Source organism: Somniosus microcephalus, unplaced genomic scaffold (assembly GCF_052327205.1).
Source record: "Somniosus microcephalus isolate GS21.2 unplaced genomic scaffold, FLI_Smic_1.0 unresolved_chr1, whole genome shotgun sequence".
NCBI lineage: Eukaryota > Metazoa > Chordata > Chondrichthyes > Squaliformes > Somniosidae > Somniosus > Somniosus microcephalus.
Genome location: NW_028225179.1, coordinates 42,743,678 through 42,771,427, shown reverse-complemented (window position 1 = coordinate 42,771,427; position 27,750 = coordinate 42,743,678). Strand labels below are relative to the sequence as shown.

Sequence of the window (27,750 nt, the reverse complement as noted above, 5' to 3'; positions counted from 1 at the left end):
CCTACAACCCTCCCTATCTATCTAACCTCCTCCAGCCCTGCAACACTCCCTATCTCTGTAACCTTCTCCAGCCCCTACAACCCTCCCTATCTCTGTAACCTCCTCCAGCACTACAACCCTCCCTATCTCTGTAACCTCCTCCAGCCCTACAACCCTCCCTATCTCTGTAACCTCCTCCAGCCCTACAACACTCCCTATCTCTGTAACCTTCTCCAGCCCCTACAACCCTCCCTATCTCTGTAACCTCCTCCAGCCCTACAACCCTCCCTATCTCTGTAACCTCCTCCAGCCCTACAACACTCCCTATCTCTGTAACCTTCTCCAGCCCCTACAACCCTCCCTATCTCTGTAACCTTCTCCAGCCCCTACAACCCTCCCTATCTCTGTAACCTCCTCCAGCACCTACAACCCTCCCTATCTCTGTAATCTCCTCCAGCCCTACAACACTCTCTATCTCTGTAACCTCCTCCAGCCCTACAGCCCTCCCTATCTCTGTAAACTCCTCCAGCCCCACAACCCTCATTATCTCTGTAACCTCCTCCAGCCCTACAACCCTCCCTATCTCAGTAACCTCCTCCAGCCTACAACCCTCCCTATCTCTGTAACCTCCTCCAGCCCCTACAACCCTCCCTATCCCTGTAACCTCCTCCAGCACTACAACCCTCCCTATCTCTGTACCCACATCCAGCCCCTACAACCCTCCCTATCACTGTACCCTCCTACAGCCCGACAATCACTGCAACCTCCTCCAGCCCCAACAATCCTCCCTATCTCTGTAAACTCCTCCAGCCCCTTCAACTCTCCCTATCTCTCTAACCTCCTCCAGCCCTACAACACTCCCTATCTCTGTAACCTCCTCCAGCCCCTACAACCCTCCTTATCTCTGTAACCTCCTCCAACCCATACAACACTCCCTATCACTGTAACCTCCTCCAGCACCTACAAGCCTCCCTATCTCTGTAATCTCCTCCAGCCCTACAACGCTCCCTATCTCTGTAACCTCCTCCAGCCCTACAGCCCTCCCTATCTCTGTAACCTCCTCCAGCCCCTACAACCCTCCCTATCTCTGCAACCTCCTCCAGCCCTACAACTTTCCCCATCTCTGTAACCACCTCCAGCCCCTACAATCCTCTCTATCTCTGTAACCTCCTCCAGCCCTACAACACTCCCTATCTCAGTAACCTCCTCCAGCCCTACAACCCTCCCTATCTCTGTAACCTCTTCCAGCCCTACAACACTCCCTATCTCTGTAACCTCCTCCAGCCCCCACAACCCTCCCTATCTCTGTAACCTCCTCCAGCCCCTACAACCCTCCCTATCTCTGTAACCCACTCCAGCCCCTACAACCCTCCCTATTTCTGTAACCTCCTCCAGTATCAGAACCCTCGCAGTCTCTGTACCATCCTCCAGCCCACAACCCTCCCTATCTCTGTAACCTCCTGCAGCCCCTACAATCCTCCCTATCTCTATAAACTCCACCAGCCCCTACAACCCTCCCTATCTCTGTAACCTCCTCCAGCACCTACAAGCCTCACTATCTCTGTAACCTCCTCCAGCCCCTACAACCCTCCCTATCTATGTAACCTCCTCAAGCCCCTACAACCCTCCCTATCTCGGTAAACTCCTCCAGCCCATTCACCCCTCCATATCTTTGTAATCTCCTCCAGCCCCTACAACCCTCCCTATCTCTGTAAACAGCTGCAGTCCCTTCAACCCTCCCTATCACTGTAACCTCCTCCAGCCCATTCACCCCTTCCTAGCTCTGTAACCTCCTCCAGCCCCTACAACCCTCCCTATCTCTGTAACCTTCTCCAGCCCCTACAGCACTTCCTATCTCTGTAACCTTCTCCAGCCCTTACAACCCTCCCTATCTCTGTAACCTCCTACAGTCCTCCCTATCTCTGTAACCTCCTACAGCCCTACAACCCTCCCTATCTCTGTAACCTCCTCCAGCCCGACAACCCTCCCTTTCTCTGTAACCTCCTCCAGCCCCTACAACCCACCCTATCTCTGTAACCTTCTCCAGCCCCTACAACCCTCCCTATCTCTGTAACCTTCTCCAGCCCCTACAATCCTCCCTATCTCTGTAACCTCCTACAGCCCTACAACCTTGGGTCAGAGCGATCATAACATGATCGATTTCTCACTCGAAATGGAGAGCGAAGAAATTGACTCAGAGACTAAGGTCCTGAATTTAAACAAGGGGAATTATGATGCCATGAGACGGGAACTGAGTAGGTCTGATTGGACAACGTTCCTGGGAGGACTGGAGGTAGATAAACAATGGCAAACATTTAAAGATAGAATGACAAAATTGCAAAAATTGTTTATACCAATCTGGCATAAAAGGAAATCTAAAAAGGTGACTCAACCGTGGATAACAGGGGAAATTAGAGACAGCATAAAATCCAAAGATAGGGCGTATAAAATAGCCAAAAAAAGCGCCAGAGCGGAAGATTGGGAACAGTTTAAGATAGAGCAAAGGAGGGCAAAGGGCATAATCAAGAGGGGCAAAATAGCTTACGAAAACAAGCTGGCGGAAAATATAAAAACTAACTCCAAAAGCTTTTATAAGTATATCAAAAGGAAAAGACTGGTGAAAACCAAAGTTGGTCCATTGCAGTCAGATACGGGGGAATATATAATGGGAAATAAGGAAATGGCAGATCAACTAAATGCATACTTTGGGTCAGTCTTTACGAAGGAAGACACAAAAAACCTCCCTGGGATATCGGGAAAAATAGGGACATTGGCAAAGGAGGAACTGACGCAAATCAATATCTCTAAGGATATGGTGTTAAGGAAGCTAAAGGGATTGAAGGTGGACAAATCCCCAGGGCCTGATAACATGCATCCTAGGGTACTGAAGGAGGTGGCCCTAGAGATAGCGGATGCACTAAGGAGGATTTTTCAGAATTCATTAGACTCGGGAACAGTGCCGATGGATTGGAGGGTAGCTAACGTTACCCCACTATTCAAAAAGGGGGGTAGGGAAAAAGCAGGTAATTACAGACCTGTAAGCCTTACATCAGTTGTGGGCAAAATGCTGGAGTCCATCATTAAGGATGAAATAGCGGAGCACTTAGCAAATGGGGACAGGATAGGACAGAGTCAACATGGATTTACAAAGGGTAAATCGTGCTTGACTAATCTATTGGAATTTTTTGAGGGAGTAACTGGTAGAATAGATGGGGGAGAGCCAGTAGATGTGGTGTACCTGGACTTCCAAAAGGCCTTCGATAAGGTCCCACATAAAAGATTAGCATGGAAAATTGAGGCTCATGGGATAAAGGGGAAAGTTTTGGCGTGGATAGGGAACTGGCTGTCAGATAGAAAACAGAGAGTTGGAATAAACGGCTCATTTTCTGAATGGCAGGCAGTAACAAGTGGGGTACCACAGGGATCTGTCCTGGGCCCCCAGCTGTTCACAATTTACATTAATGACCTGGATCAGGGAGTCGGATGCAGCATTTCCAAATTTGCAGACGACACTAAACTAGGAGGGGGGGTGGGCTCAGAGGAAGAGACCAGGAAGCTCCAGAGCGATTTGGACAGACTGGGCGATTGGGCGGATAAATGGCAGATGCACTATAATGTGGACAAGTGCGAAGTTATCCACCTTGGGTGCAGGAACGGGAGGGCAAATTATTATTTAAATGGCAATAGATTGGGAGAGGGGGAAGTACAGAGAGACCTGGGTGTTCTTGTACACCAGTCACTGAAGGCGAGCATGCAGGTGCAACAGGCGGTCAAGAAGGCAAACGGTATGCTGGCCTTCATAGCAAAAGGGTTAGAATACAGGAACAGGGATACCTTGCTGCAGCTGTACAGGGCACTGGTGAGACCACACCTCGAGTACTGTGTACAGTTTTGGTCGCCTCATCTGAGGAAGGATGTTCTTGCCATGGAGGGGGTGCAGCGGCGATTCACCAGGCTGATACCAGGAATGGCGGGAATGACCTATGAGGAGAGACTATGTAGTTTAGGGATGTACACACTGGAGTTTAGAAGATTGAGAGGGGACCTCATAGAAGTGTATAAAATTCTGACAGGTCTAGACAGACTGGATGCAGAAGGAATGTTTCCCTTGGCGGGTGAGAACAGAACTAGAGGACATAATTTGAGGATAAGGGCTAAACCATTTAGGACAGAGATGAGGGGGAATTTCTTCACTCAGAGAGTGGTGAACCTGTGGAACTCATTGCCACAGAGGGCAGTGTACGCCAGCTCATTAAATATATTTAAGAGGGAATTAGATATATTTCTACGGGCAAAAGGGGTTAAGGGTTACGGAGAGAAGGCGGGGACGGGATACTGAATTAAAAGATCAGCCATGATCTCATCGAATGGCGGAGCAGGCACGAAGGGCCGAATGGCCTACTCCTGCTCCTATCTTCTATGTATCTATGTAACCCTCCCTATCTCTGTACCCTCCTCCAGCCCCTACAACCCTCCCTATCTCTGTAACCTCCTCCAGCCCCTACAACACTCCCTATCTCTGTAACCTCCTCCAGCCCCGACAACCCTCCCTATCTCTGCAACCTCCTCCAGCCCCTACAACCCTCCCTATCTCTGTAACCTCCTCCAGCCCCTACAGCCCTCCCTATCTCTGTAACCTCCTCCAGTATCAGAACCCTTGCAGTCTCTGTACCCGCCTCCAGCTCACAAACCTCCCTATCTCTGTAACCTCCTCCAGCCCCTGCAACACTTCCTATCTCTGTAACCTCCTTCAGTCCCTACAACCCTCCCTATCTCTGTAAGCTCCTCCAGCCCCTACAACCCTCCCTATCTCTATAACCTCCTCCAGCCCCTACAAACCTCCCTATCTCTGTAACCTCCCCCAGCACCTACAACGCTCACTATCTCTGTAACCTCCTCCAGCCCCTACAACCGTCCCTAGATATGTAACCTCATCCAGCCCATTCACCCCTTCCTAGCTCTGTAACCTCCTCCAGTCCTACAACCCTCCCTATCTTTGTAACCTCCTCCAGCCCATTCACCCCTTTCTAGCTCTGTAACCTCCTCCAGCACTACAACCATCCCTATCTCTGTAACCTCCTCCAGCCCCTACAAACCTCCCTATCTCTGTACCCACATCCAGCCCCTACAACCCTCCCTATCTCTGTAACCTCCTCCAGCCCCTACAACCCTCCTTATCTCTGTAACCTCCTCCAGCACCTACAACCCTCCCTATCTCTGTAATCTCCTCCAGCCCTACAACACTCCCTATCTCTGTAACCTCCTCCAGCCCTACATCCCTCCCTATCTCTGAAACCTCCTCCAGCCCGTACAACCCTCCCTATCTCAGTAACCTCCTCCAGCCCTACAACCCTCCCTATCTATCTAACCTCCTCCAGCCCTGCAACACTCCCTATCTCTGTAACCTTCTCCAGCCCCTACAACCCTCCCTATCTCTGTAACCTCCTCCAGCACTACAACCCTCCCTATCTCTGTAACCTCCTCCAGCCCTACAACCCTCCCTATCTCTGTAACCTCCTCCAGCCCTACAACACTCCCTATCTCTGTAACCTTCTCCAGCCCCTACAACCCTCCCTATCTCTGTAACCTCCTCCAGCCCTACAACCCTCCCTATCTCTGTAACCTCCTCCAGCCCTACAACACTCCCTATCTCTGTAACCTTCTCCAGCCCCTACAACCCTCCCTATCTCTGTAACCTTCTCCAGCCCTACAACCCTCCCTATCTCTGTAACCTCCTACAGCCCCTACAACTCTCCCTATCTCTGTAACCTCCTCCAACCCCTACAACCCTCCCTATCTCTGTAACCTCCTGCAGCCCCTACAACCCTCCCTATCTCTGTCCCCTCCTCCAGCCCTACAACACTCCCTATCTCTGTAACCTCCTACAGCCCCTACAACCCTCCCTATCTCTGCAACCTTCTCCAGCCCCTACAACCCTCCCTATCTCTGCAACCTCCTCCAGCCCTACAACTCTCCCTATCTCTGTAATCTTCTCCAGCCCCTACAACCCTCCCTATCTCTGCAACCTCCTCCAGCCCTAGAACTCTCCCTATCTCTGTAACCTTCTCCAGCCCCTACAACCCTCCCTATTTCAGCAACCTCCTCCAGCCCTACAACTCTCCCTATCTCTGTAACCTTCTCCAGCCCCTACAACCCTTCCTATCTCTGTTGCCTTCTCCAGCCCCTACAACCCTCCCTATCTCTGTAACCTCCTCCAGCCCTACAACTCTCCCTATCTCTGTAACCTTCTCCAGCCCCTACAACCCTCCCTATCTCTGTAACCTCCTACAGCCCTACAACTCTCCCTATCTCTGTAACCTTCTCCAGCCCCTACAGCCCTCCCTATCGCTGTAACCTCCTACAGCCCTACAACTCTCCCTATCTTTGTAAACTTCTCCAGCCCCTACAACCCTCCCTATCTCTGTAACCTCCTACAACTCTCCCTATCTCTGGAGCCTTCTCCAGCCCCTACATCCCTCCCTATCTCTGTAACCTCCTACAGCCATACAGCTCTCCCTATCTCTGTACCCTCCTCCAGCCCTACAACTCTCCCTATCTCTGTAACCTTCTCCAGCCCCTACAACCCTCCCTATCTCTGTAACCTCCTACAGCTCTCCCTATCTCTGTAACCTTCTCCAGCCCCTACATCCCTTCCTATCTCTGTACCCTTCTCCAGCCCCTACAACCCTCCCTATCTCTGCAACCTCCTCCAGCCCTACAACACTCCCTATCTCTGTAACCTTCTCCAGCCCCTACAACCTTCCCTATCTCTGTAACCTCCTCCAGCCCTACAACCCTCCCTATCTCTGTAACCTCCTACAGCCCCTACAACTCTCCCTATCTCTGTAACCTCCTCCAACCCCTACAACCCTCCCTATCTCTGTAACCTCCTGCAGCACCTACAACCCTCCCTATCTCTGTCCCCTCCTCCAGCCCTACAACACTCCCTATCTCTGTAACCTCCTACAGCCCCTACAACCCTCCCTATCTCTGTAACCTTCTCCAGCCCCTACAACCCTCCCTATCTCTGTAACCTCCTCCAGCCCTACAACTCTCCCTATCTCTGTAACCTTCTCCAGCCCCTACAACCCTCCCTATCACTGTAACCTCCTACAGCCCTACAACTCTCCCTATCTCTGTAACCTTCTCCAGCCCCTACAACCCTCCCTATCGCTGTAACCTCCTACAGCCCTACAACTCTCCCTATCTCTGTAACCTTCTCCAGCCCCTACAACCCTCCCTATCGCTGTAACCTCCTACAGCCCTACAACCCTCCCTATCTCTGTAACCTCCTACAGCTCTACAACTCTCCCTTTCTCTGTAACCTTCTCCAGCCCCTACAACCCTCCCTATCTCTGTAACCCCCGACAGCTCTCCCTATCTCTGTAACCTTCTCCAGCCCCTACATCCCTCCCTATCTCTGTAACCTCCTACAGCCCTACAGCTCTCCCTATCTCTGTAACCTTCTCCAGCCCCTACAACCCTCACTATCTCTGTAACCTCCTCCAGCCCTACAACTCTCCCTATCTCTGTAACCTTCTCCAGCCCCTACAACCCTCGCTATCTCTGTAACCTCCTACAGCGCTACAACTCTCCCTATCTCTGGAACCTTCTCCAGCCCCTACAACCCTCCCTATCTCTGTAACCTCCTACAGCCCTACAACTCTCCCTATCGCTGTAACCTTCTCCAGCCCCTACAACCCTCCCTATCTCTGCAACCTCCTACAGCCCTACAACTCTCCCTATCTCTGTAACCTTCTCCAGCCCCTACAACCCCCACTATCTCTGTAACCTCCTCCAGTCCTACAACCCTCCCTATCTCTTTAACCTCCTCCAGTCCCTACAACTCTCCCTATCTCTGTAACCTCCTGCAGTCCCTACAACCCTCCCTATCTCTGGAATCTCCTCCAGCCCCTACAACCCTCCCTATCTCTGTAACCTCCTACAGCCCCTACAACTCTCCCTATCTCTGTAACCTCCTCCAGTCCCTACAACCCTCCCTATCTCTGTAACCTCCTACAGCCCCTACAACCCTCCCTATCTCTGTAGCCTCCTCCAGCCCCTACAACCTTCCCTATCTCTGTAACCTCCTCCAACCCCTATAACCCTCGCTATCTCTGTAACCTCCTACAGCCCCTACAACCCTCCCTATCTCTGTAACCTCCTCCAACCCCTATAACCCTCCCTATCTCTGTAACCTCCTACAGCCCCTACAACCCTCCCTATCTCTGTAACCTCCTACAGCCCCTACCACTCTCCCTATCTCTGTAACCTCCTCCAACCCCTATAACCCTCCCTATCTCTGTAACCTCCTACAGCCCCTACAACCCTCCCTATCTCTGTAACCTCCTACAGCCCCTACCACTCTCCCTATCTCTGTAACCTCCTCCAACCCCTATAACCCTCCTTATCTCTGTAACCTCCTACAGCCCCTACAACCCTCCCTATCTCTGTAACCTCCTACAGCCCCTACCACTCTCCCTATCTCTGTAACCTCCTCCAACCCCTATAACCCTCCCTATCTCTGTAACCTCCTCCAGCCCCTACCACTCTCCCTATCTCTGTAACCTCCTCCAGCCCTATAACCCTCCCTATCTCTGTAACCTCCTACAGCCCCTACAACCCTCCCTATCTCTGTAACCTCCTACAGCCCCTACCACTCTCCCTATCTCTGTAACCTCCTCCAACCCCTATAACCCTCCCTATCTCTGTAACCTCCTCCAGCCCTACAACACTCCCTATCTCTGTAACCTCCTCCAGCCCTACAACACTCCCTATCTCTGTAACCTGCTCCAGCCCCACAATCCTCTGAGATCTCTGCGTTCCTCCAATTCTGGCCTCTTGAGCTTCCTCCCCGATTTCCACCATTGGCGGCCGTGCCTTCAGATGCCTGAACTCTGGAATTCCCTCCCGAAAGCTCTCTACCTCTCTCTCCTCCTTTAACATGCTGCTTAAAACCGACCTCTTTGACCGAGCCTTTGTTCTGATATCTCCTTATGTGGCTCGGTGTCAAATTTTTGTTTGATATCGCTGCTGTGATGTGCCTTGGGATGTTATAGTCGAGATTCTTATTAAAAATGCTTATATTTTTGGTGCTAAACCTATTTTCAGCTGTATTAATAAAAGTTATTTAACATTTGTAAATACATCAAGGAACACCTGCTTAGAACAAAGTCTTGGACTTAGATAGCACCTTTAACGGGTAACAAAGGACACGGCACAGAGCGAGGATTATCGATCAAGGAATGAGCAGGGTAGTTCGAAGGAACGCTTTCACACAGAGGGGCGGTAGAAGAGGGAATCAGTTGCCACAAGGGGTGAGTGAGGTTAGAATCATCGAATCATAGAAGGACACAGCACAGAGGAGGCCACTCTGCCCATCATGCCTGTGCCGGCTCTCTGCAAGAGTTCTCCAATTCGACCCACTCCCCCCTGCTCTTTCCCCATTAAAACTGCAAAGTTTTTATTCAAATCACCTTTTGAAAGATCCAATTGAATCTGCTCTCACCGCCCTTTCAGGCAGCGCATTCCAGATCACAACAACTCGCTGCGTGAAAAGGTTTATCCTCATGATGCCTCTCGTTCTTTTGCCAATCGCCTTAAACTCTCGTTCTCCACCCTTCAGGCATTGGAAACAGTTTCTCTGTAGTTACTCTATCTGAACCCTTCATGATTTTAAACACCTCTATCAAATCTCCTCTTAGCCTTCTCTGCTCTAAGGAGAACAACCTCAGCTTCTCCAGTCCTTCCACGTAAGAGACTGGAAAAAGGGGAATTGGAGAAAGATTTGAAAATGATACAAGGACAGAGCGAGGGAATGGCTTCGGCATACAAAGCTCAAGTTGTCCAGGAACAATGGTCTGAATGGTCACTATTTTTGTGGTCAAATTTAGAATGCTTTGTACTTGCCCTGGGAGTGTGTAGAGGGAGCTTTACGCTACAGTATATCTAACCCCGTGCTGTACCTGCCCCGGGAGTGTTTGATGGGACAGTGTAGAGGGAGCTTTACTCTGTATCTAACCCCGTGCTGTACCTGCCCCGGGAGTGTTTGATGGGACAGTGTAGAGGGAGCTTTACTCTGTATCTAACCCATGCTGTACCTGCCCTGGGAGTGTTTGATGGGACACTGTAGAGGGAGATTTACTCTGTATCTAACCCGTGCTGTACCTGCCCTGGGAGTGTTTGATGGGACACTGTAGAGGGAGATTTACTCTGTATCTAACCCATGCTGTACCTGCCCTGGGAGTGTTTGATGGGACAGTGTAGATGGAGCTTTACTCTGTATCTAACCCGTGCTGTACCTGCCCTGGCAGTGTTTGATGGGACAGTGTAGAGGGAGCTTTACTCTGTATCTAACCCGTGCTGTACCTGCCCTGGGAGTGTTTGATGGGACACTGTAGAGGGAGCTTTACTCTGTATCTAACCCGTGCTGTACCTGCCCTGGCAGTGTTTGATGGGACAGTGTAGAGGGAGATTTACTCTGTATCTAACCCATGCTGTACCTGCCTTGGGAGTGTTTGATGGGACACTGTAGAGGGAGCTTTACTCTGTATCTAACCCGTGCTGTACCTGCCCTGGCAGTGTTTGATGGGACAGTGTAGAGGGAGATTTACTCTGTATCTAACCCGTGCTGTACCTGCCCTGGGAGTGTTAGATGGGACAGTGTAGATGGAGCTTTACTCTGTATCTAACCCGTGCTGTACCTGCCCTGGGAGAGTTTGATGGGACTGTGTAGAGGGAGCTTTACTCTGTATCTAACCCCGTGCTGTACCTGCCCTGGGAGTGTTTGATGGGACAGTATAGAGGGAGCTTTACTCTGTATCTAACCCGTTCTGCACCTGCCCTGGGAGTGTTTGTTGGGACAGTATAGAGGGAGCTTTACTCTGTATCTAACCCGTGCTGTACCGGCCCTGGCAGTGTTTGATGGGACAGTGTAGAGGGAGCTTTACTCTGTATCTAACCCGTGCTGTTTCTGCCCTGGGAGTGTTTGATGGGACAGTGTAGAGGGAGCTTTACTCTGTGTCTAACCCGTGCTGTACCTGCCCCGGGAGTGTTTGATGGGACAGTGTAGAGGGAGCTTTACTCTGTATCTAACCCTTGCTGTTTCTGCCCTGGGAGTGTTTGATGGGAAAGTGTAGAGGGAGCTTTACTCTGTATCTAACCTGTGATGTACCTGCCCTGGGAGTATTTGATGGGACAGTGTAGAGGGAGCATTACTCTGTATCTGACCCGTGCTGTATCTGCCCTGAGAGTGTTTGATGGGACAGTGTAGAGGGAGCTTTACTCTGTATCTAACGTGTGATGTACCTGCCCTGGGAGTGTTTGATGGGACAGTGTAGAGGGAACTTTACTCTGTATCTAACCCGTGCTGTACCTGCCCTGGGAGTGTTTGATGGGACAGTGTAGAGGGAGCATTACTCTGTATCTAACCCGTGCTGTACCTGCCCTGGGAGTGTTTGATGGGACAGTGTAGAGGGAGCTTTACTCTGTATCTAACCCGTGCTGTACCTGCCCTGGGAGTGCTGGATGGGACAGTGTCGAGGGAGCTTTACTCTGTATCTAACCCGTGCTGTACCTGCCCTGGGATTGTTGGCTGGGACAGTGTAGAGGGAGCTTTACTCTGTATCTAACCCGTGCTGTACCTGCCCTGGGGTGTTTGATGGGACAGTGTAGATGGAGCTTTACTCTGTATCTAACCCGTGCTGTACCTGCCAAGGGAGTGTTTGATGGGACAGTGTAGAGGGAGCTTTACTCTGTATCTAACCCGTGCTGTACCTGTCCTGGGAGTGTTTGATGGGACAGTGTAGAGGGAGCTTTACTCTGTATCTAACCCCGTGCTGTACCTGCCCTGGGAGTATTTGGGACAGTGTAGAGGGAGCTTTACTCTGTATCTAACCCATGCTGTACCTGCCCTGGGAGTGTTTGATGGGACAGTGTAGAGGGAGTTTTACTCTGTATCTAACCCGTGCTGTACCTGCCCTGGGAGTGTTTGAAGGGACAGTGTCGAGGGAGCTTTACTCTGTATTTAACCCGTGCTGTACCTGCCCTGGGGTTGTTGGCTGGGACAGTGTAGAGGGAGCTTTACTCTGTATCTAACCCGTGCTGTACCTGCCCTGGGGGTGTTTGAGGGGACAGTGTAGATGGAGCTTTACTCTGTATCTAACCCGTGCTGTACCTTTCCTGGGAGTGTTTGATGGGACAGTGTAGAGGGAGCTTTACTCTGTATCTAACCCGTGCTGTGCCTGCTCTGGGAGTGATTGATGGGACAGTGTAGAGGGAACTTTACTCTGTATCTAACCCGTGCTGTATCTGCCCTGAGAGTGTTTGATGGGACAGTGTAGAGGGAACTTTACTCTGTATCTAACCCGTGCTGTACCTGCCCTGGGAGTGTTTGATGGGACAGTGTAGAGGGAGCTTTACTCTGTATCTAACCCGTGCTGTACCTGCCCTGGGAGTGTTTGATGGGACAGTGTAGAGGGAGCTTTACTCTGTATCTAACCCATGCTGTACCTACCCTGGCAGTGTTTGATGGGACAGTATAGAGGGAGCTTTACTCTGTATCTAACTGATGCTGTACCTGTCCTGGGAGTGTTTGATGGGACAGTGTAGAGGGAGCTTTATTCTGTGTCTAACCCGTGCTGTACCTGCCCTGGGAGTGTTTGATGGGACAGTGTAGAGGGAGCTTTACTCTATATCTAACCCGTGCTGTTTCTGCCCTGGGAGTGTTTGATGGGACACTGTCGAGGGAGCTTTACTCTGTATCTAACCCGTGCTGTACCTGCCCCGGGAGTGTTTGATGGGACAGTGTAGAGGGAGATTTACTCTCTATCTAACCCTTGCGGTTTCTGCCCTGGGAGTGTTTGATGGGAAAGTGTAGAGGGAGCTTTACTCTGTATCTAACCTGTGATGTACCTGCCCTGGGAGTATTTGATGGGACAGTGTAGAGGGAGCATTACTCTGTATCTGACCCATGCTGTACCTGCCCTGGGAGTGTTTGATGGGACAGTGTAGAGGGAGCTTTACTCTGTATCTAACCCGTGCTGTACCTGCCCTGGGAGTATTTGATGGGACAGTGTAGAGGGAGCATTACTGTGTATCTAACCCGTGCTGTACCTGCCTTGGGAGTGTTTGATGGGACAGTGTAGAGGAAGCTTTACTCTGTATCTGACCCCGTGCTGTACCTTCCCAGGGAGTGTTTGATGTGGCAGTGTACAGAGAGCATTACTCTGTATATTGAACTAACGCTATACCAATGTACGTGTTCCTTTCACAGTTTTGGATGGAGCAGACAAATGCTGCCAGTGTTGTCTGGATCCTCATCTTTCTGGTTCCTATTTGGATGGTTGCAATCCTGTGCATGAAATGTCGTAATGGAGCACCTAGTGAGTATATAACCATTCTTTTACATTCTTTTACTTTCACCTGCAAGTTAGTGCCACAGAAATTTGGTGCCGAAGTCTGTCGCGGTTTCCTTACGTCGCAGATAATGTTTGCAAATTATCCAGTGTCAGCTGTGTCTCTGTTGGTCTCAATCTCTCGCCGCTGAGTCAGAAGTTCGTGTGTTCGAGCCGTCCACACCCCAGAGACTCGAGCCCCAGAAGGCAGCCGATGCTCCCCGGGAGTACTGAGGAAGCGCCGCACTGTCAGAGGGGCAGTACAGAGGGAGTGCCGCACTGTCGAAGGGTCAGTACTGAGGGAGCGCCGCACTGTCAGAGGGGCAGTACTGAGGGAGCGCCGCACTGTCGGAGGGGCAGTACTGAGGGAGCACTGCACTGTCGGAGGGGCAGGACTGAGGGAGAGCTGCACTGTCGGAGGGGCAGTGCTGCGGGAGCACTGCACTGCGGGAGGGGCAGTACTGAGGGAGCACTGCACTGTCAGAGGGGCAGTACTGAGGAAGCGCTGCACTGTCGGAGGGGCAGTACTGAGGGAGCGCCGCACTGTCAGATGGACAGTACTACGGGAGCGCAGCACTGTCGGAGGGACAGTACTACGGGAGCGCCGCACTGTCGGAGGGGCAGTGCTGAGGGAGCACTGCACTGCGGGAGGGGCAGTACTGAGGGAGCACCGCACTGTCAGAGGGGCAGTACTGAGGAAGCGCTGCACTGTCGGAGGGGCAGTACTGAGGGAGCGCCGCACTGTCAGATGGACAGTACTACGGGAGCGCAGCACTGTCAGAGGGGCAGTACTGAGGGAGTGCTGCATTGTCGGAGGGGCAGTACTGAGAGAGCGCCGCACTGTCGGAGGGGCAGTACTGAGGGAGCGCTCCACTGTCGGAGGAGCTGTACTGAGGGAGCGCCGCACTGTCGGACTGTCAGTACTGAGGGAGTGCTGCACTGTCGGAGGGGCGGTACTGCGGGAGCGCTGCACTGTCGGATTGTCAATACTGAGGGAGTGCTGCACTGTCGGAGGGGCAGTACTGAGGGAGCGCTGCACTGTTGGAGGGGCAGTGCTGCGGGAGCACTGCACTGCGGGAGGGGCAGTACTGAGGGAGCACTGCACTGTCAGAGGGGCAGTACTGAGGAAGCGCTGCACTGTCGGAGGGGCAGTACTGAGGGAGCGCCGCACTGTCAGATGGACAGTACTACGGGAGCGCAGCACTGTCGGAGGGACAGTACTACGGGAGCGCCGCACTGTCGGAGGGGCAGTGCTGAGGGAGCACTGCACTGCGGGAGGGGCAGTACTGAGGGAGCACCGCACTGTCAGAGGGGCAGTACTGAGGAAGCGCTGCACTGTCGGAGGGGCAGTACTGAGGGAGCGCCGCACTGTCAGATGGACAGTACTACGGGAGCGCAGCACTGTCAGAGGGGCAGTACTGAGGGAGTGCTGCATTGTCGGAGGGGCAGTACTGAGAGAGCGCCGCACTGTCGGAGGGGCAGTACTGAGGGAGCGCTCCACTGTCGGAGGAGCTGTACTGAGGGAGCGCCGCACTGTCGGACTGTCAGTACTGAGGGAGTGCTGCACTGTCGGAGGGGCGGTACTGCGGGAGCGCTGCACTGTCGGATTGTCAGTACTGAGGGAGTGCTGCACTGTCGGAGGGGCAGTACTGAGGGAGCGCCGCACTGTCGGAGGGGCAGTACTGAGGGAGAGCTGCAATGTCGGAGTGGCAGTACTGAGGGAGAGCTGCACTGTCGGAGAGGCAGTAGTGCGGGAGCGCTGCACTGTCGGAGGGGCAGTAATGAGGGAGTGCTGCATTGTTGGAGGGGCAGTACTGAGGGAGCGCTCCACTGTCGGAGGAACTGTTCTGAGGGAGCACCACACTGTCAGAGTGTCTGCACTGTCGGAGGGGCGGTACTGAGGGAGCGCAGTACTGAGGGAGCGCTGCACTGTCTGAGGGGCAGTACTGATGGAGCGCTACATTATCGGAGAGTCAGTACTGAGGAAACACCGCACTGTCGGAGGGGCGGTACTGAGGGAGCGCTGCACTGTCGGAGGAGCAGTACTGAGGGAGTGCCGCACTGTCGGAGGGGCAGTACTGAGGGATCACCGCACTGTCGGAGGGGCAGTACTGAGGGAGCGCTGCACTGTCGGAGGGGCAGTACTGAGGGATCACCGCACTGTCGGAGGGGCAGTACTGATGGAGCGCTACATTATCGGAGAGTCAGTACTGAGGAAACACCGCACTGTCGGAGGGGCGGTACTGAGGGAGCGCTGCACTGTCGGAGGAGCAGTACTGAGGGAGTGCCGCACTGTCGGAGGGGCAGTACTGAGGGATCACCGCACTGTCGGAGGGGCAGTACTGAGGGAGCGCTGCACTGTCGGAGGGGCAGTACTGAGGGAGCGCCGCACTGTCGGAGGGGCAGTAGTGAGGGAGCGCCGCACTGTCGGAGGGGCAGTAGTGAGGGAGCGCCGCACTGTCGGAGGGGCAGTACTGAGGGAGCGCCGCACTTTCGGAGAGGCACTACTGAGGGAGAGCTGCACTGTTGGAGGGGCAGTACTGAGGGAATGACGCACTGTCGGAGGGGCATTACTGAGGGAATGCAGCACTGAGGGAGTGCCGCACTGTCAGAGGGGCGGTAATGAGGGAGCGCTGCAATGTCGGATGGTCGGTACTGAGGGAGCGCTAGCGACGGAGAGCTGCACTTGCGGAAGGGCATTACTGAGGGAGCGCTGCACTGTTGCAGGGGGCAGTACTGAGGGAGTGCCGCAGTGTCAGAGAGGCAGTACAGCGGGAGCGCCGCACTGTCGGAGTGTCAGTACTGAGGGAACGCCGCACTGTTGGAGGGGCAGTACTGAGGGAGCGTCGCACTGTCGGAGGGTCAGTACTGAGGGAGTGCTGCACTGTCGGAGGGGCAGTATTGAGGGAGCGCTGCACTGTCGGAGGGGTAGTACTGAGGGAGCACCGCACTGTCGGAGGGCAGTACTGAGGGAGCGCTGCACTGTCGGAGGGGCAGTACTGAGGGAGCACCGCACTGTCGGAGGGCAGTACTGAGGGAGCGCTGCACTGTCGGAGGGGCAGTACTGAGGGAGCGCCGCACTGTCAGAGGGACAGTACTACGGGAGCGCAGCACTATCGGAGGGGCAGTACTAAGGGAGTGCTGCATTGTCGGAGGGGCAGTAATGAGGGAGCGCCGCACTGTCGGAGGGGCAGTATTGAGGGAGCGCCGCACTGTCGGAGGGGCAGTACTGAGGGAGCGCGCCACTGTCGGAGGAGCTGTACTGAGGGAGTGCCGCACTGTCGGAGGGGCGGTACTGAGGGAGCGCTCCACTGTCGGAGGAGCTGTACTGAGGAAGCACTGCACTGTCAGAGGGGCAGTACTGAGGGAGAGCCGTACTGTCGGAGGGGCAGTACTGAGAGAGCGCCGCACTGTCAGAAGGGCAGTACTGAGGGAGCCCGGCACTGTCGGAGGGGCGGTACTGAGGGAGCGCAGTACTGAGGGAGCGCTGCACTGTCGGAGGGGCAGTACTGATGGAGCGCTGCACTATCGGAGTGTCAGTACTGAGGAAACACCGCACTGTCGGAGGGATAGTACTGAGGGAGCACCGCACTGTTGGAGGGGCAGTAGTGAGGGAGCACCGCACTGTTGGAGGGGCATTACTGAGGGAGCGCCGCACTGTCGGAGCGGCAGTACTGAGGGAGAGCTGCACTGTTGGAAGGGCAGTACTGAGGGAGCACCGCACTGTTGCAGGGGGCAGTACTGAGGGAGTGCTGCACTGTTGCAGGGGGCAGTACTGAGGGAGCGCTGCACTGTCGGAGGGGCAGTACTGAGGGAGGGCCGCACTGTCGGAGGGGCAGTACTGAGGGAGCGCTGCACTGTCGGAGGGGCAGTACTGAGGGAGCACCGCACTGTCGGAGGGGCAGTACTGAGAGAGCGCCGTACTGTCGGAGGGGAGGTACTGACGGAGCGCCGCACTATTGGAGGGGCAGTACTGAGGGAGTGGCGCACTTTCGGAGAGGCAGTACTGAGGGAGAGCTGCACTGTCGGAGGGGCAGTACTAAGGGAGTGCCGCACTGTCGGAATGGCGGGTACTGAGGGAGAGCTGCACTTTCGGAGTGGCAGTACTGAGGGAGCTCCGCACTGTCGGAGCGGGCAGTACTGAGGGATTTCCGTACTGTCGGAGTGGCAGTACTGATGGAGCGCCGCACTGTCGGAGGGGCAGTAGTAAGGGAGCGCCACACTGTTGCAGAGGGCAGTACAAGGGAGCGCCGTACTGTCGGAGGGTGCAGTGCTGAGGGAGCGTCGCACTGTCTGAGGGGGCAGTACTGAGGGAGTTCCGCACTGTTGGAGGGGGCAGCACTGAGGGAGCGCCGCACTGTCCGGGGGCAGTACTGAGGGAGAGCTGCACTGTCGGAGGGGCGGTATTGAGGGTTCGCAGTACTGAGGGAGCGCAGCACTGTCGGAGGGGCAGTACTGAGGGAGCGCTGCACTGTCGGAGTGTCAGTACTGAGGGAGTGCTGCACTGTCGGAGGGGCAGTACTGAGAGAGCGTCGCACTGTCAGAGGGGCAGTACTAAGGGAGCGCTGCACTGTCGGAGTGGCAGTACTGAGGGAGTGCTGCATTGTTGGAGGGGCAGTACTGAGGGAGCTCTCCACTGTCGGAGGAGCTGTACTGAGGGAGCGCCGCACTGTCGGAGTGTCAGTACTGAGGGAGTGCTGCACTGTCGGAGGGGCGGTACTGAGGGAGCGCAGTACTGAGGGAGCGCTGCACTGTCGGAGGGGCAGTACTGATGGAGCGCTGCACTATCGGAGTGTCAGTACTGAGGAAACACCGCACTGTCGGAGGGGCGGTACTGAAGGATCGCTGCACTGTCGGAGGAGCAGTACTGAGGGAGTGCCGCACTGTCGGAGGGGCAGTACTGAGGGATTACCGCACTGTTGGAGGGGCAGTACTGAGGGAGCGCCGTACTGTCGGAGGGGCAGTACTGAGGGAGCGCCGCACTGTCGGAGGGGCAGTAGTGAGGGAGCACCGCACTGTCGGAGGGGCATTACTGAGGGAGAGCTGCACTGTAGGAGGGGCAGTACTGAGGGAGCGCCGCACTCTCGGAGCGGCAGTACTGCGGGAGTGCTGCACTGTCGGAGGGGCAGTACTGAGGGAGTGGCGCACTTTCGGAGAGGCAGTACTGAGGGAGAGCTGCACTGTCGGAGGGGCAGTACTGAGGGAGTGCAGCACTGAGGGAGTGCCGCACCATCAGAGGGGCGGTAATGAGGGCGCGCTGCAGTGTCAGATGGGCGGTACTGAGGGAGCGCCGCACTGTCGGGGGGCGGTTGCGACGGAGTGCTGCACTTGCGAAGGGCATTACTGAGGGAGCACCGCACTGTTGCAGGAGGCAGTACTGAGGGAGTGCTGCACTGTTGCAGGGGGCAGTACCGAGGGAGTGCCGCCATGTCAGAGGGGCAGTACCGAGGGAGCGACGCACTGTCGGAGGGGCAGTACTGATGGAGCGCTGCATTGTCAGAGTGTCAGTACTGAGGGAGGGCCGGACTGTCGGAGGGGCAGTACTGAGGGAGTGCTGCACTGTTGGAGGGGCAGTACTGAGGGAGTGCCGCACTGTCGGAGTGGCAGTACTGAGGGAGTGCCGCACTGTCGGAGGGGCAGTACTGAGGGAGCGCTGCACTGTCGGAGGGGCAGTTCTGAGGGAGTGGCGCACTTTCGGAGAGGCAGTACTGAGGGAGAGCTGCACTGTCGGAGGGGCAGTACTGAGGGAATAACGCACTGTCGGAGGGGCAGTACTAAGGGAGTGCCGAACTGTCGGAGGGGTGGTACCGAGGAAGAGCTACACTTTCGGAGGGGCAGTACTGAGGGAGCGCCGCACTGTTGCAGTGGGCAGTACTGAGGGAGCACCGCACTGTCGGAGCGGGCAGTACTGAGGGAGTTCCGCACTGTTGGAGTGGCAGTACTGATTGAGCGCCGCGCTGTCGGAGGGGCAGGAGTAAGGGAGCGCCACACTGTTGCAGGGGGCAGTACAAGGGAGCGCCGCACTGTTGGAGGGTGCAGTACTGAGGGAGCGTCGCACTGTCGGAGGGGCAGTACTGAGGGAGTTCCGCACTGTCAGAGGGGCAATACTGAGGGAGCACCGCACTGTCGGAGGGGGCAGTACTGAGGGAGCGCCGCACTGTCGGAGGGGCAGTACTGAGGATGTGCCGCACTTTCGGAGGGGGCAGTACTGAGGGAGTTCCGCACTGTTGGAGGGGGCAGTACTGAGGGAGCGCCACACTGTTGGAGGGGCAGCACTGATGGAGAGCTGCACTGTCGGAGGGGCTGTACTGATGGAGAGCCGCACTGTCGGAGGGGCAGTACTGAAGGAGCGCCACGCTGTCGGAGGGGCGGTACCGAGGGAGCGCTGCAGTGTTGGAGGGCAGTACTAAGTGAGTGCCGCACTGTCGGAGGCTCCGTACCAAGGGATTGCTGCACTTTCGGAGGGGCAGTACTGAGGGAGCGCTGCACTGTTGCAGGGGGCAGTGCTGAGGGAGCGACGCACTGTCGGAGGGAGCAGTCCTGAGGGAGTTCCGCACTGTTGGAGCGGGCAATACTGAGGGAGTGCCGCACTGTTGGAGGGGCAGTACTGAGGGAGCGCCGCACTGTCGGAAGGGCAGTACTGAGGGAGAGCTGCACTGTCAGACGGTCAGTACTGAGGGAGCGCTGCAATGTCGGAGGGGCAGCACTGAGGGAGTGCTGCTCTGTCGGAGGGCTGGTATTGAGGGAGCGCTGCACTGTCAGATGGGCAATACTGAGGGAGCGCTGCACAGGAGGAGGGTCAGTACTGAGGGGGTGCCGCACTGTCGGATGGTCAGTACTGAGGGAGTGCCAACTGTCAGAGTGGCTGCATTGAGGGAGCGTTGCATTGTCAGAGGGGCAGTAGTAAGGGAGTACAGCACTGTCAGAAGGGCAGGACTGAGGGGGCGCCGCACTGTCGGAGGGGCAGTACTGAGGGAGAGCTGCACTGTTGGAGGTGCAGTACTGAGGGAGAACTGCACTGTCGGAGTGGCAGTACTGCGGGAGCACTGCAGTGTCGGAGGGGCAGTACTGAGGGAGCGCCGCACTGTCAGTGGTGCAGTACTGAGGGAGCGCTGCACTGTTGGAGGGGCAGTACTGAGGGAGCGCCGCACTGTCGGAGGGGCAGTACTGAGGGAGCGCCGCACTGTCAGAGGGTCAGTACTGAGGATGAGCTGCACTGTCGGAGTGGCAGTACTGCGGGAGCACTGCAGTGTCGGAGGGGCAGTACTGAGGGGGTGCCGCACTGTCGGAAGGACAGTACTGAGGGAGCGCCGCACTGTCAGAGGGTCAGTACTGAGGATGAGCTGCACTGTCGGAGTGGCAGTACTGAGGGAGAGCTGCACTGTCGGAGGGGCAGTACTGATGGTGCACCGCACTGTCGGAGAGGCAGTTCGGAGGGAGCGCTGCACTGTCGGCGGGGCAGTACTGAGTGAGTGCCGCACTGTCGGAGGGTCAGTACTGAGGGAGCACTGCACCGTGTGAGGGGCAGTAGTGAGGGAGCACCACAGTGTCGGAAGTGCGGTCTTTCAGATGAAATGTTAAACCCAGGGCACTGTCTTCACTCTCAGGCATCCGTAAAACACACAACACTATTGGAAGAAGAGCAGGGGATTTCTCCCTGGTGTCCTGGGGCCAATATATACCCCTTAATGAACATCACTAAAAAGAAAACAGAATATCTGATCATTATCACATTGATGTTTGTGGGAGCTTGCTGTGCGCAAATTGGCTGCCGTATTTCCCGCATTACAATGGTGATCAGACTTCAAAAAGTATTTCATATCATAACATCGGCCCCATTACATTTTTACTTATATTTTTTATCCACACCTTTGTTTTGATTTCCTCCCCACCCCCCCCATTTTGTTTTTTTTCTCTCTCCCACATTGTCTCCCATTCTGCCAGAACATTTCACACCTAATCTAGAGCCGTCTTTTGTCTCCACTGTCCTATCACCATCTCGTCTGGTTTTGAATACCTCTCAATGTCTCTTCACTTCTCTTTTGTTCTCTCCCAGCCTGGCCTCTTAATCTATTTCATTTCCTGTGCTTTTTCAGTCTTGACAAAGGGTCTGACCCGAAATGTTGGCTCCGATTTTCTGCCAGCCGTCGGGCGGCTTTTCAGGCGGCCGGGGGCCGAAAATCGCCGAAAAAGGGGGTCGCGACCCCACACGCCTGATTCCCCGCCCCGTCCGACTTTTGGACTGCTGTTTCTCTGCGACCCGCTTCAGTCCCGCCCGCCGCCGGCGGGACTGGCCGTCGGAACACTAATGAGCAATTATTACCTTGTTTAATTCAATTTACAGGGACCGTTGCGATTTTGGGGCTTTCCCCACATAAAACACGCCTGCGGGGAACCCCGCTGACGAAACCTGGCGTGAAGCTTGTCGGCTTGCTTGCTGTCAGCTGCAGGTCATTCGGAAAAGCTGCGATTTAAAGGGACAGCATTTGTATGGTGAAGGACCTTGCTATTGAAGGCTTGGGGCTACTTCTTCAAGGCTTAGGCACAGCTGTGGAAGGTTGGAGCCTCACACACTTCTCCAATGTGATCTCCTGGGAAGCCCCTCTCGCCACCCTCACTCAGCGTTTCCTCAGTGGAGGCATCTATGAGAAGCATGGGACGCCTTTTTTTCCTTCCCTTCTTGCCATTAGAGGATCTCCAGCAGCAGAGGCGGCAGCCACAGAACCAGGAACAGCAGGATGAGCACCAGGAGCACCAGGCTGCTGCTCACTCACCAGAAGCGGCACAGGCCAGAAGGGGCCAGTGCTTGGAAGTGGCTTGAGAGCACCTTGCTGCGCTTTAGGGGGCCATGGGGATCCATTTCTGCACTGGCAGTCCTACTCAGAAGGACTTCCATGAAGATCTGGTTTCTCTGTTCAATAGATGGCCAACGCTCCTCAAGAGATGTCATTCTCTTATGAGCACTCCCCATGTTTTCCGTACCCCGGCGAGTTATCTCCTCCATGGAGGTTGCCAACCTTTCCATGGTGATGCGTTCATGCGCCAATGACTCCACAAAGGCTCTGCTCATGGTCGCTATGGACTCCTCCATTCGCTCCAGACTCGCAGCGACCCTGGAGACAAAACCTGCCAGAGACTCCTGCATCTGTGCATGGAGATCCATCAGCTCTTCTCTTGCGGATGGACCCAGAGGCAGAGGGTCGACATGCAGCGCAGCTGAGCTGAGCTGGCAGAGTCCTGCGCCCTCCGACGAGGACTCTCCACTGCTGTCCCTGTCTCCAGAATCTGCTGAGGCTCACTTGTGAGCTGTGAAACACCAGGTGACAACACTACTCTATATCCCGAAGGTCCCCCCGAGGTGTGAGTGTCTGCGCTGGTGCTGGGTGCGCTTACTTCTGCTGATGCTGCGCCCTCAGAGGTTGGAGCTTCCTCTGAGGAGTCTGGCTGCACAGCCACTTCCTCCTCCACAGTGAGGACGGGGGCTCTGGATGGTACTGTGGGGGAGTAACGGAAGGAGTTAGAGATGTAATGCCAAGGTTCTTCTGGTGACTCCCAGCGAGTTGGCATCTGCTGACACCTGCATCCATGCAGCATTGGTCTCAGTGGGAGGCCTCTTCCTCCCTGACCTAGGGAAGAGGACCTCCCTGTGGGCCCTAAACCCCTCGAATAATGCCTGCAGTGAAGCCTCATCGAATTTTAAGGCAGCTCGGGGTCTGGCACTGGCCACAGCTGCTGCAGGCTCCTCTGCCATCTTGTATGGTTTGTTTGGAAGCCTTCAGAGGATGCAGTGCTTGCTATGGACCTTGAAAGCACCACGAATGATGACATCATACTGTGGGGATTTCTGACTCGAATTGGACATTTAGCAAGGTTTCCCACATGCTGGGAATTAATTGGCCACTTGCGGGAAAATTGCGTGGAGCTGGCTGACCCATTTTTTTGTGTGTCAGAAACCCCACATTCGGAGAAACCCGACCATTTCCCACACAAGCCGAAAATCAGGGCCGTTGTCTCTATTTTCTCTCCACGGATGTTGCCTGGCCTGCTGAGTTTTTCCAGCATTTTCTGTTGTTATTTCAACAGGTACTTCATTGGCTGTAAAGTGCTTTGGGACGTCCTGAGGTCGTGAAAGGCGCTATAAAGAAACACAAGATTCCTTGTTTGTACTTTCAATTTTGATTCCAAAGGTATTTTTTAAAAAGCGATTATATGTGCAAATGGTCTTAACGTGCAATTTTAACCCAGTTTCGAACCTTGGTTAGCTCACACTTGGAGAACTGTGCACAGTTCTGCTATTCATATACCTTGGTTAGACCACACTTGGAGCACAGTGCAAAGTTCTGGTCTCCATATACCTGGGTTAGACCACATCTGGAGCAATGTGCACAGTTCTGGCCTTCATGTACCTTGGTTGGACCACACTTGGGAGCACTGTGCACAGTTCTGCTCTCCATATACCTTGGTTAGACCACACTTGGAGCACTGTGCACAGTTCTGGTCTCCATATACCTTGGTTGGACCACACTTGGAGCACTGTGCACAGTTCTGCTCTCCATATATCTTGGTTGACCACACTTGGGAGCACTGTGCACAGTTCTGCTCTCCATATACCTTGGTTAGACCACACTTGGAGCACTGTGCACAGTTCTGGTCTCCATATACCCTGGTTAGACCACACTTGGAGCACTGTGCACAGTTCTGCTCTCCATATACCTTGGTTAGACCACACTTGGAGCACTGTGCACTGTTCTGCTCTCCATGTACCTTGATTAGACCACACTTGGAGCATTGTGCACAATTCAGGTCTCCATATACCTTGGTTAGACCACACTTGGAGCACTGTGCAGAGTTCTGGTCTCCATATACCTTGGTTAGACCACACTTGGAGCACTGTGCAGAGTTCTGGTCTCCATATTCCTTGGTTAGACCACACTTGGAGCACTGTGCACATAGAACATAGAAGATAGGAGCAGGAGTAGGCCATTCAGCCCCTCGAGCCTGCTCCGCCATTTAATGAGATCATGGCTGATCATCCAAATTCAGTACCCTGTGTTATAAATCTCATCATTTATCAAGAAACAACTCTTGAAATAATGCTGGATGGCCAGCTGGTGGCGCCGTCCAAGGAGTATAAATACTCGGGTGTGGGCCCCAGCTTGCCAGGACATTTTGTAAGACAAGGAACTAGTGAAGTACAACTAGACCTCCATGTTCTGAAACAAGTTGATTAAAGCCTTGCTTTATACTCAAACCAAGTGCGTAGTGAGTTTTATTACATCACCCGGTCCCTGCTTTCTCCCTATATCCCTTGATCCCTTTTGCCTTAAGAAATATATCTAACTCCTTCTTGAATATATTTAAAGAATTGGCCTCTACTGCCTTCTGTGGCAGAGAATTCCACAGGTTCACCACTCTCTGGGTGAAGAAATTCCTCTGCATCTCTGTCCTAAATGGCTTACCCCTTACCCTTAGACTGTGACCCCTGGTTCTGGACTCCCCCGCCATCGGGAACATCCTTCCTGCATCTAGTCTGTCTTGTCCAGTTAGAATTTTCTAAGTTTCAATGAGATCCCCTCACATTCTTCTAAACTCCAGCGAATACAAGCCCAATCGATCCAATCTCTCCTCATACGTCATTCCTGCCATCCCAGGTATCAGCCTGGTGAATCTTCGCTGCACTCCCTCCATGGCAAGAACATCCTTCCTCAGATAATGCGACCAAAACTGCACACAATATTCAAGGTGTGGTCTCACCAAGGCCCTGTACAACTGCAGCAAGGCATCCTTGCTCCTGTATTCAAATCCTGTCGCTATGAAAGACAACATACTCTTTGCCTTCTTAACTGCCTGCTGCACCTGCATGCTTACCTTCAGCAACTGGTACACAAGGGCCTGATAATCTACATCCTAGGGTACTTAAGGAAGTGGCCCTAGAAATAGTAGATGCATTGCTGGTCATCTTCCAAAATTCTATAGACCCTGGAACAGTTCCTATGGATTGGAGGGTAGCTAATGTAACCCCACTATTCAAAAAAGGTGGTAGAGAGAAAACGGGGAATAATAGACCGGTAAGCCTGACATCGGTAGTGGGGAAAATCCTAGAGTCCATTATAAAAGATGTAATAGCAGAGCACTTGGAAAACTGTGAGAGGATCGGACAAAGTCAACATGGATTTACTAAAGGTAAATCATGCTTGATTAATCTACTGGAATTTTTTGAGGATGTAAATGGTAGAATAGATCAGGGAGAACCAGTGGATGTGGTGTATTTGGACTTTCAGAAGGCTTTCGATAAGGTCCCGTATAAGAGATTAGCGTGTAAAGTTACAGTACATGGGATTGGGGGTTGTAGTGTATGTACCTTTAAGAAAGAACTACTTTGACAGCTCCTCTATACTGTAGTACTGGCAGTGACCACACCTGTATATAAGCCTTGAGCATGCCTCTGTACCCCAGTCTTGAGACTACCCTACTCCAGTAAATACCTGTTGATTGTTAAGTTACAGCATCCGTGTGGTTATTGAAAAACATCATACTCTCCGAATCACGGATCTAACAGTGGCGATGAGTGTCGATTCGAATCTACCTGCAACTCTGCATTTCCCTTCGAGGATTCGCTCCGGGAGGACGGTGGAAGAAAGTCGAGGCCAGAAACACGGGCGTCGACAACGAGCAACCGCCCAGTCATCCGGCAGAGAGTGAACATCGCAGGGGAGGCTGTGGAGAGCCGGGCTTGGTTCCCCAGCCACGACGATCAGCAATAGACTGATGACAGGTACAGCGCAGACCCTTCCCGGACAGCGGCGGCTGGAGCCGACCGACGGCGGAGAGAAAGCCGAGCAGCGTCGACGGGGTAAGACAGAGGGTGAAGCGCACAGGGCGCAGCCGGGGGTTGAAAACCAAGCGGCGTCGAGGAAAAACAAAACTGAGAGAGAGAGGGTAAAGCAACAGCCGGGTTCAGGACCGAGCGGCGGAAACGGGAAAGGCGCACAAAAAAAAAAAAAAGAATGCGCAGAGCACAGCCAGGGCTCAAGGGCTGAACAGTGTCCGCAGGGAGAAGAAGGGAGAGTGCGGGAGACGCCATTGAGCCGCGGAGAAGAAGGAAGAGCGCGGGAGACGCCATGAGAAGAAGGGCGAGCATGGGAAGGAAGGAAGGCGCGGGAGACGCCATTTTGTGCCAGCGGAGAAGAAGGGGAAGTGCGGGAGACGCCATTTTAGACAGTTAAATCACACCCAGGGATGCAGAAGAGTAGCAGTATCTCTACGTTCGACAATTAAGTCGAAGATTGGGCGACATATGTGGAACGTATTGAGGTGTACTGCAGGGCGAATGAAGTGCCAGATGCTAGGAAAGCACTGGTTTTGTTAAATTCCATGGATGCAAAAACTTATGGGTTACTGCAAAACCTAATAACCCCAGAGAAGCCTGTGAACAAGAATTTCGAAAGCATAGTAGAAATCCTACAGGACCACTTAAACCCCACACCGCTGCTTATAGCAGAACGATTTAAGTTCCATAAAAGGAACCAACACAAAGATGAAAGCAATGCTGAGTACCTAACGGAACTGCGCAAGCTATTGAAACACTGCCAGTTTGGAGTGGGACTAGCAGATACGGTAAGGGACAAGTTTGTGTGTGGGCTGCAAAGTGAAGGAACCCAGAAACGGCTTCTATCAGAAAAGGATCTTACGCTGGACAAGGCTTTCAGTATGGCAGTATCACACGAAGCAGCTGCAAGGGGCGCTGCAGAGATACAACGGAGACCGCAAGAATATGGCACCAATGAAATGTCCTATGGAACTGGGAAGTGCTATCGCTGCGGTAGAACAACACATGACCAGAAGGATTGTTGGTTCAAGGACCAAGTGTGCAGACAGTGTGGAAAAGCAGGACACATAGTAAGAGTCTGCAGGTCTAGTAAGAAAACCAACAGCAAGAAATCTCCACAGGAGAAGTACAAAAAGGTACACCAGGTGATGGACAGTAGTTCAGATGAACAGAAAAGTGATACAGACTCTGGAAGTAAGGAGCTGGGTTGTCTGAAACTACATAAGGTAACCAAAATGGAGGATCACCAGACTATCTGGGTTACACTCAAGATAGACGGAGTCCAAGTGAAAATGGAATTGGACACAGGATCAGCCCTAACAGTCATAAACCAAAGGGACTGCAAGCGGCTATTTTCACATATACCCTTAAAAGCTACAGAGATTGTCTTGAAGTCGTACACAGGGCAAAAAGTCTACCCCAAAGGAAAAATAAGGGTGAAAGTGATATATAAAGGCCAGGAAATACCTAAAATGGATATATATGTATTGCCAGATGGAGGACCACCACTGCTAGGACGTGAATGGATCCGGAAGATACAATTAGATT

At 53.7% G+C, this 27,750-nt stretch overlaps 1 protein-coding gene across 1 annotated transcript in view; it reads left to right on the top strand.

Moving 5' to 3' along the window:
• The window catches only part of LOC147094864 (uncharacterized), a 247,195-nt gene that overhangs the window by 22,872 nt on the left and 196,573 nt on the right, over window positions 1-27,750 (top strand). Inside the window, exon 2 of the mRNA XM_085974474.1 lies at window positions 13,253-13,361. Coding sequence (XP_085830600.1) covers window positions 13,259-13,361 — 103 coding nt within the window. The 5' untranslated portion in view covers window positions 13,253-13,258. The remainder of the gene's footprint in view (window positions 1-13,252; window positions 13,362-27,750) is intronic.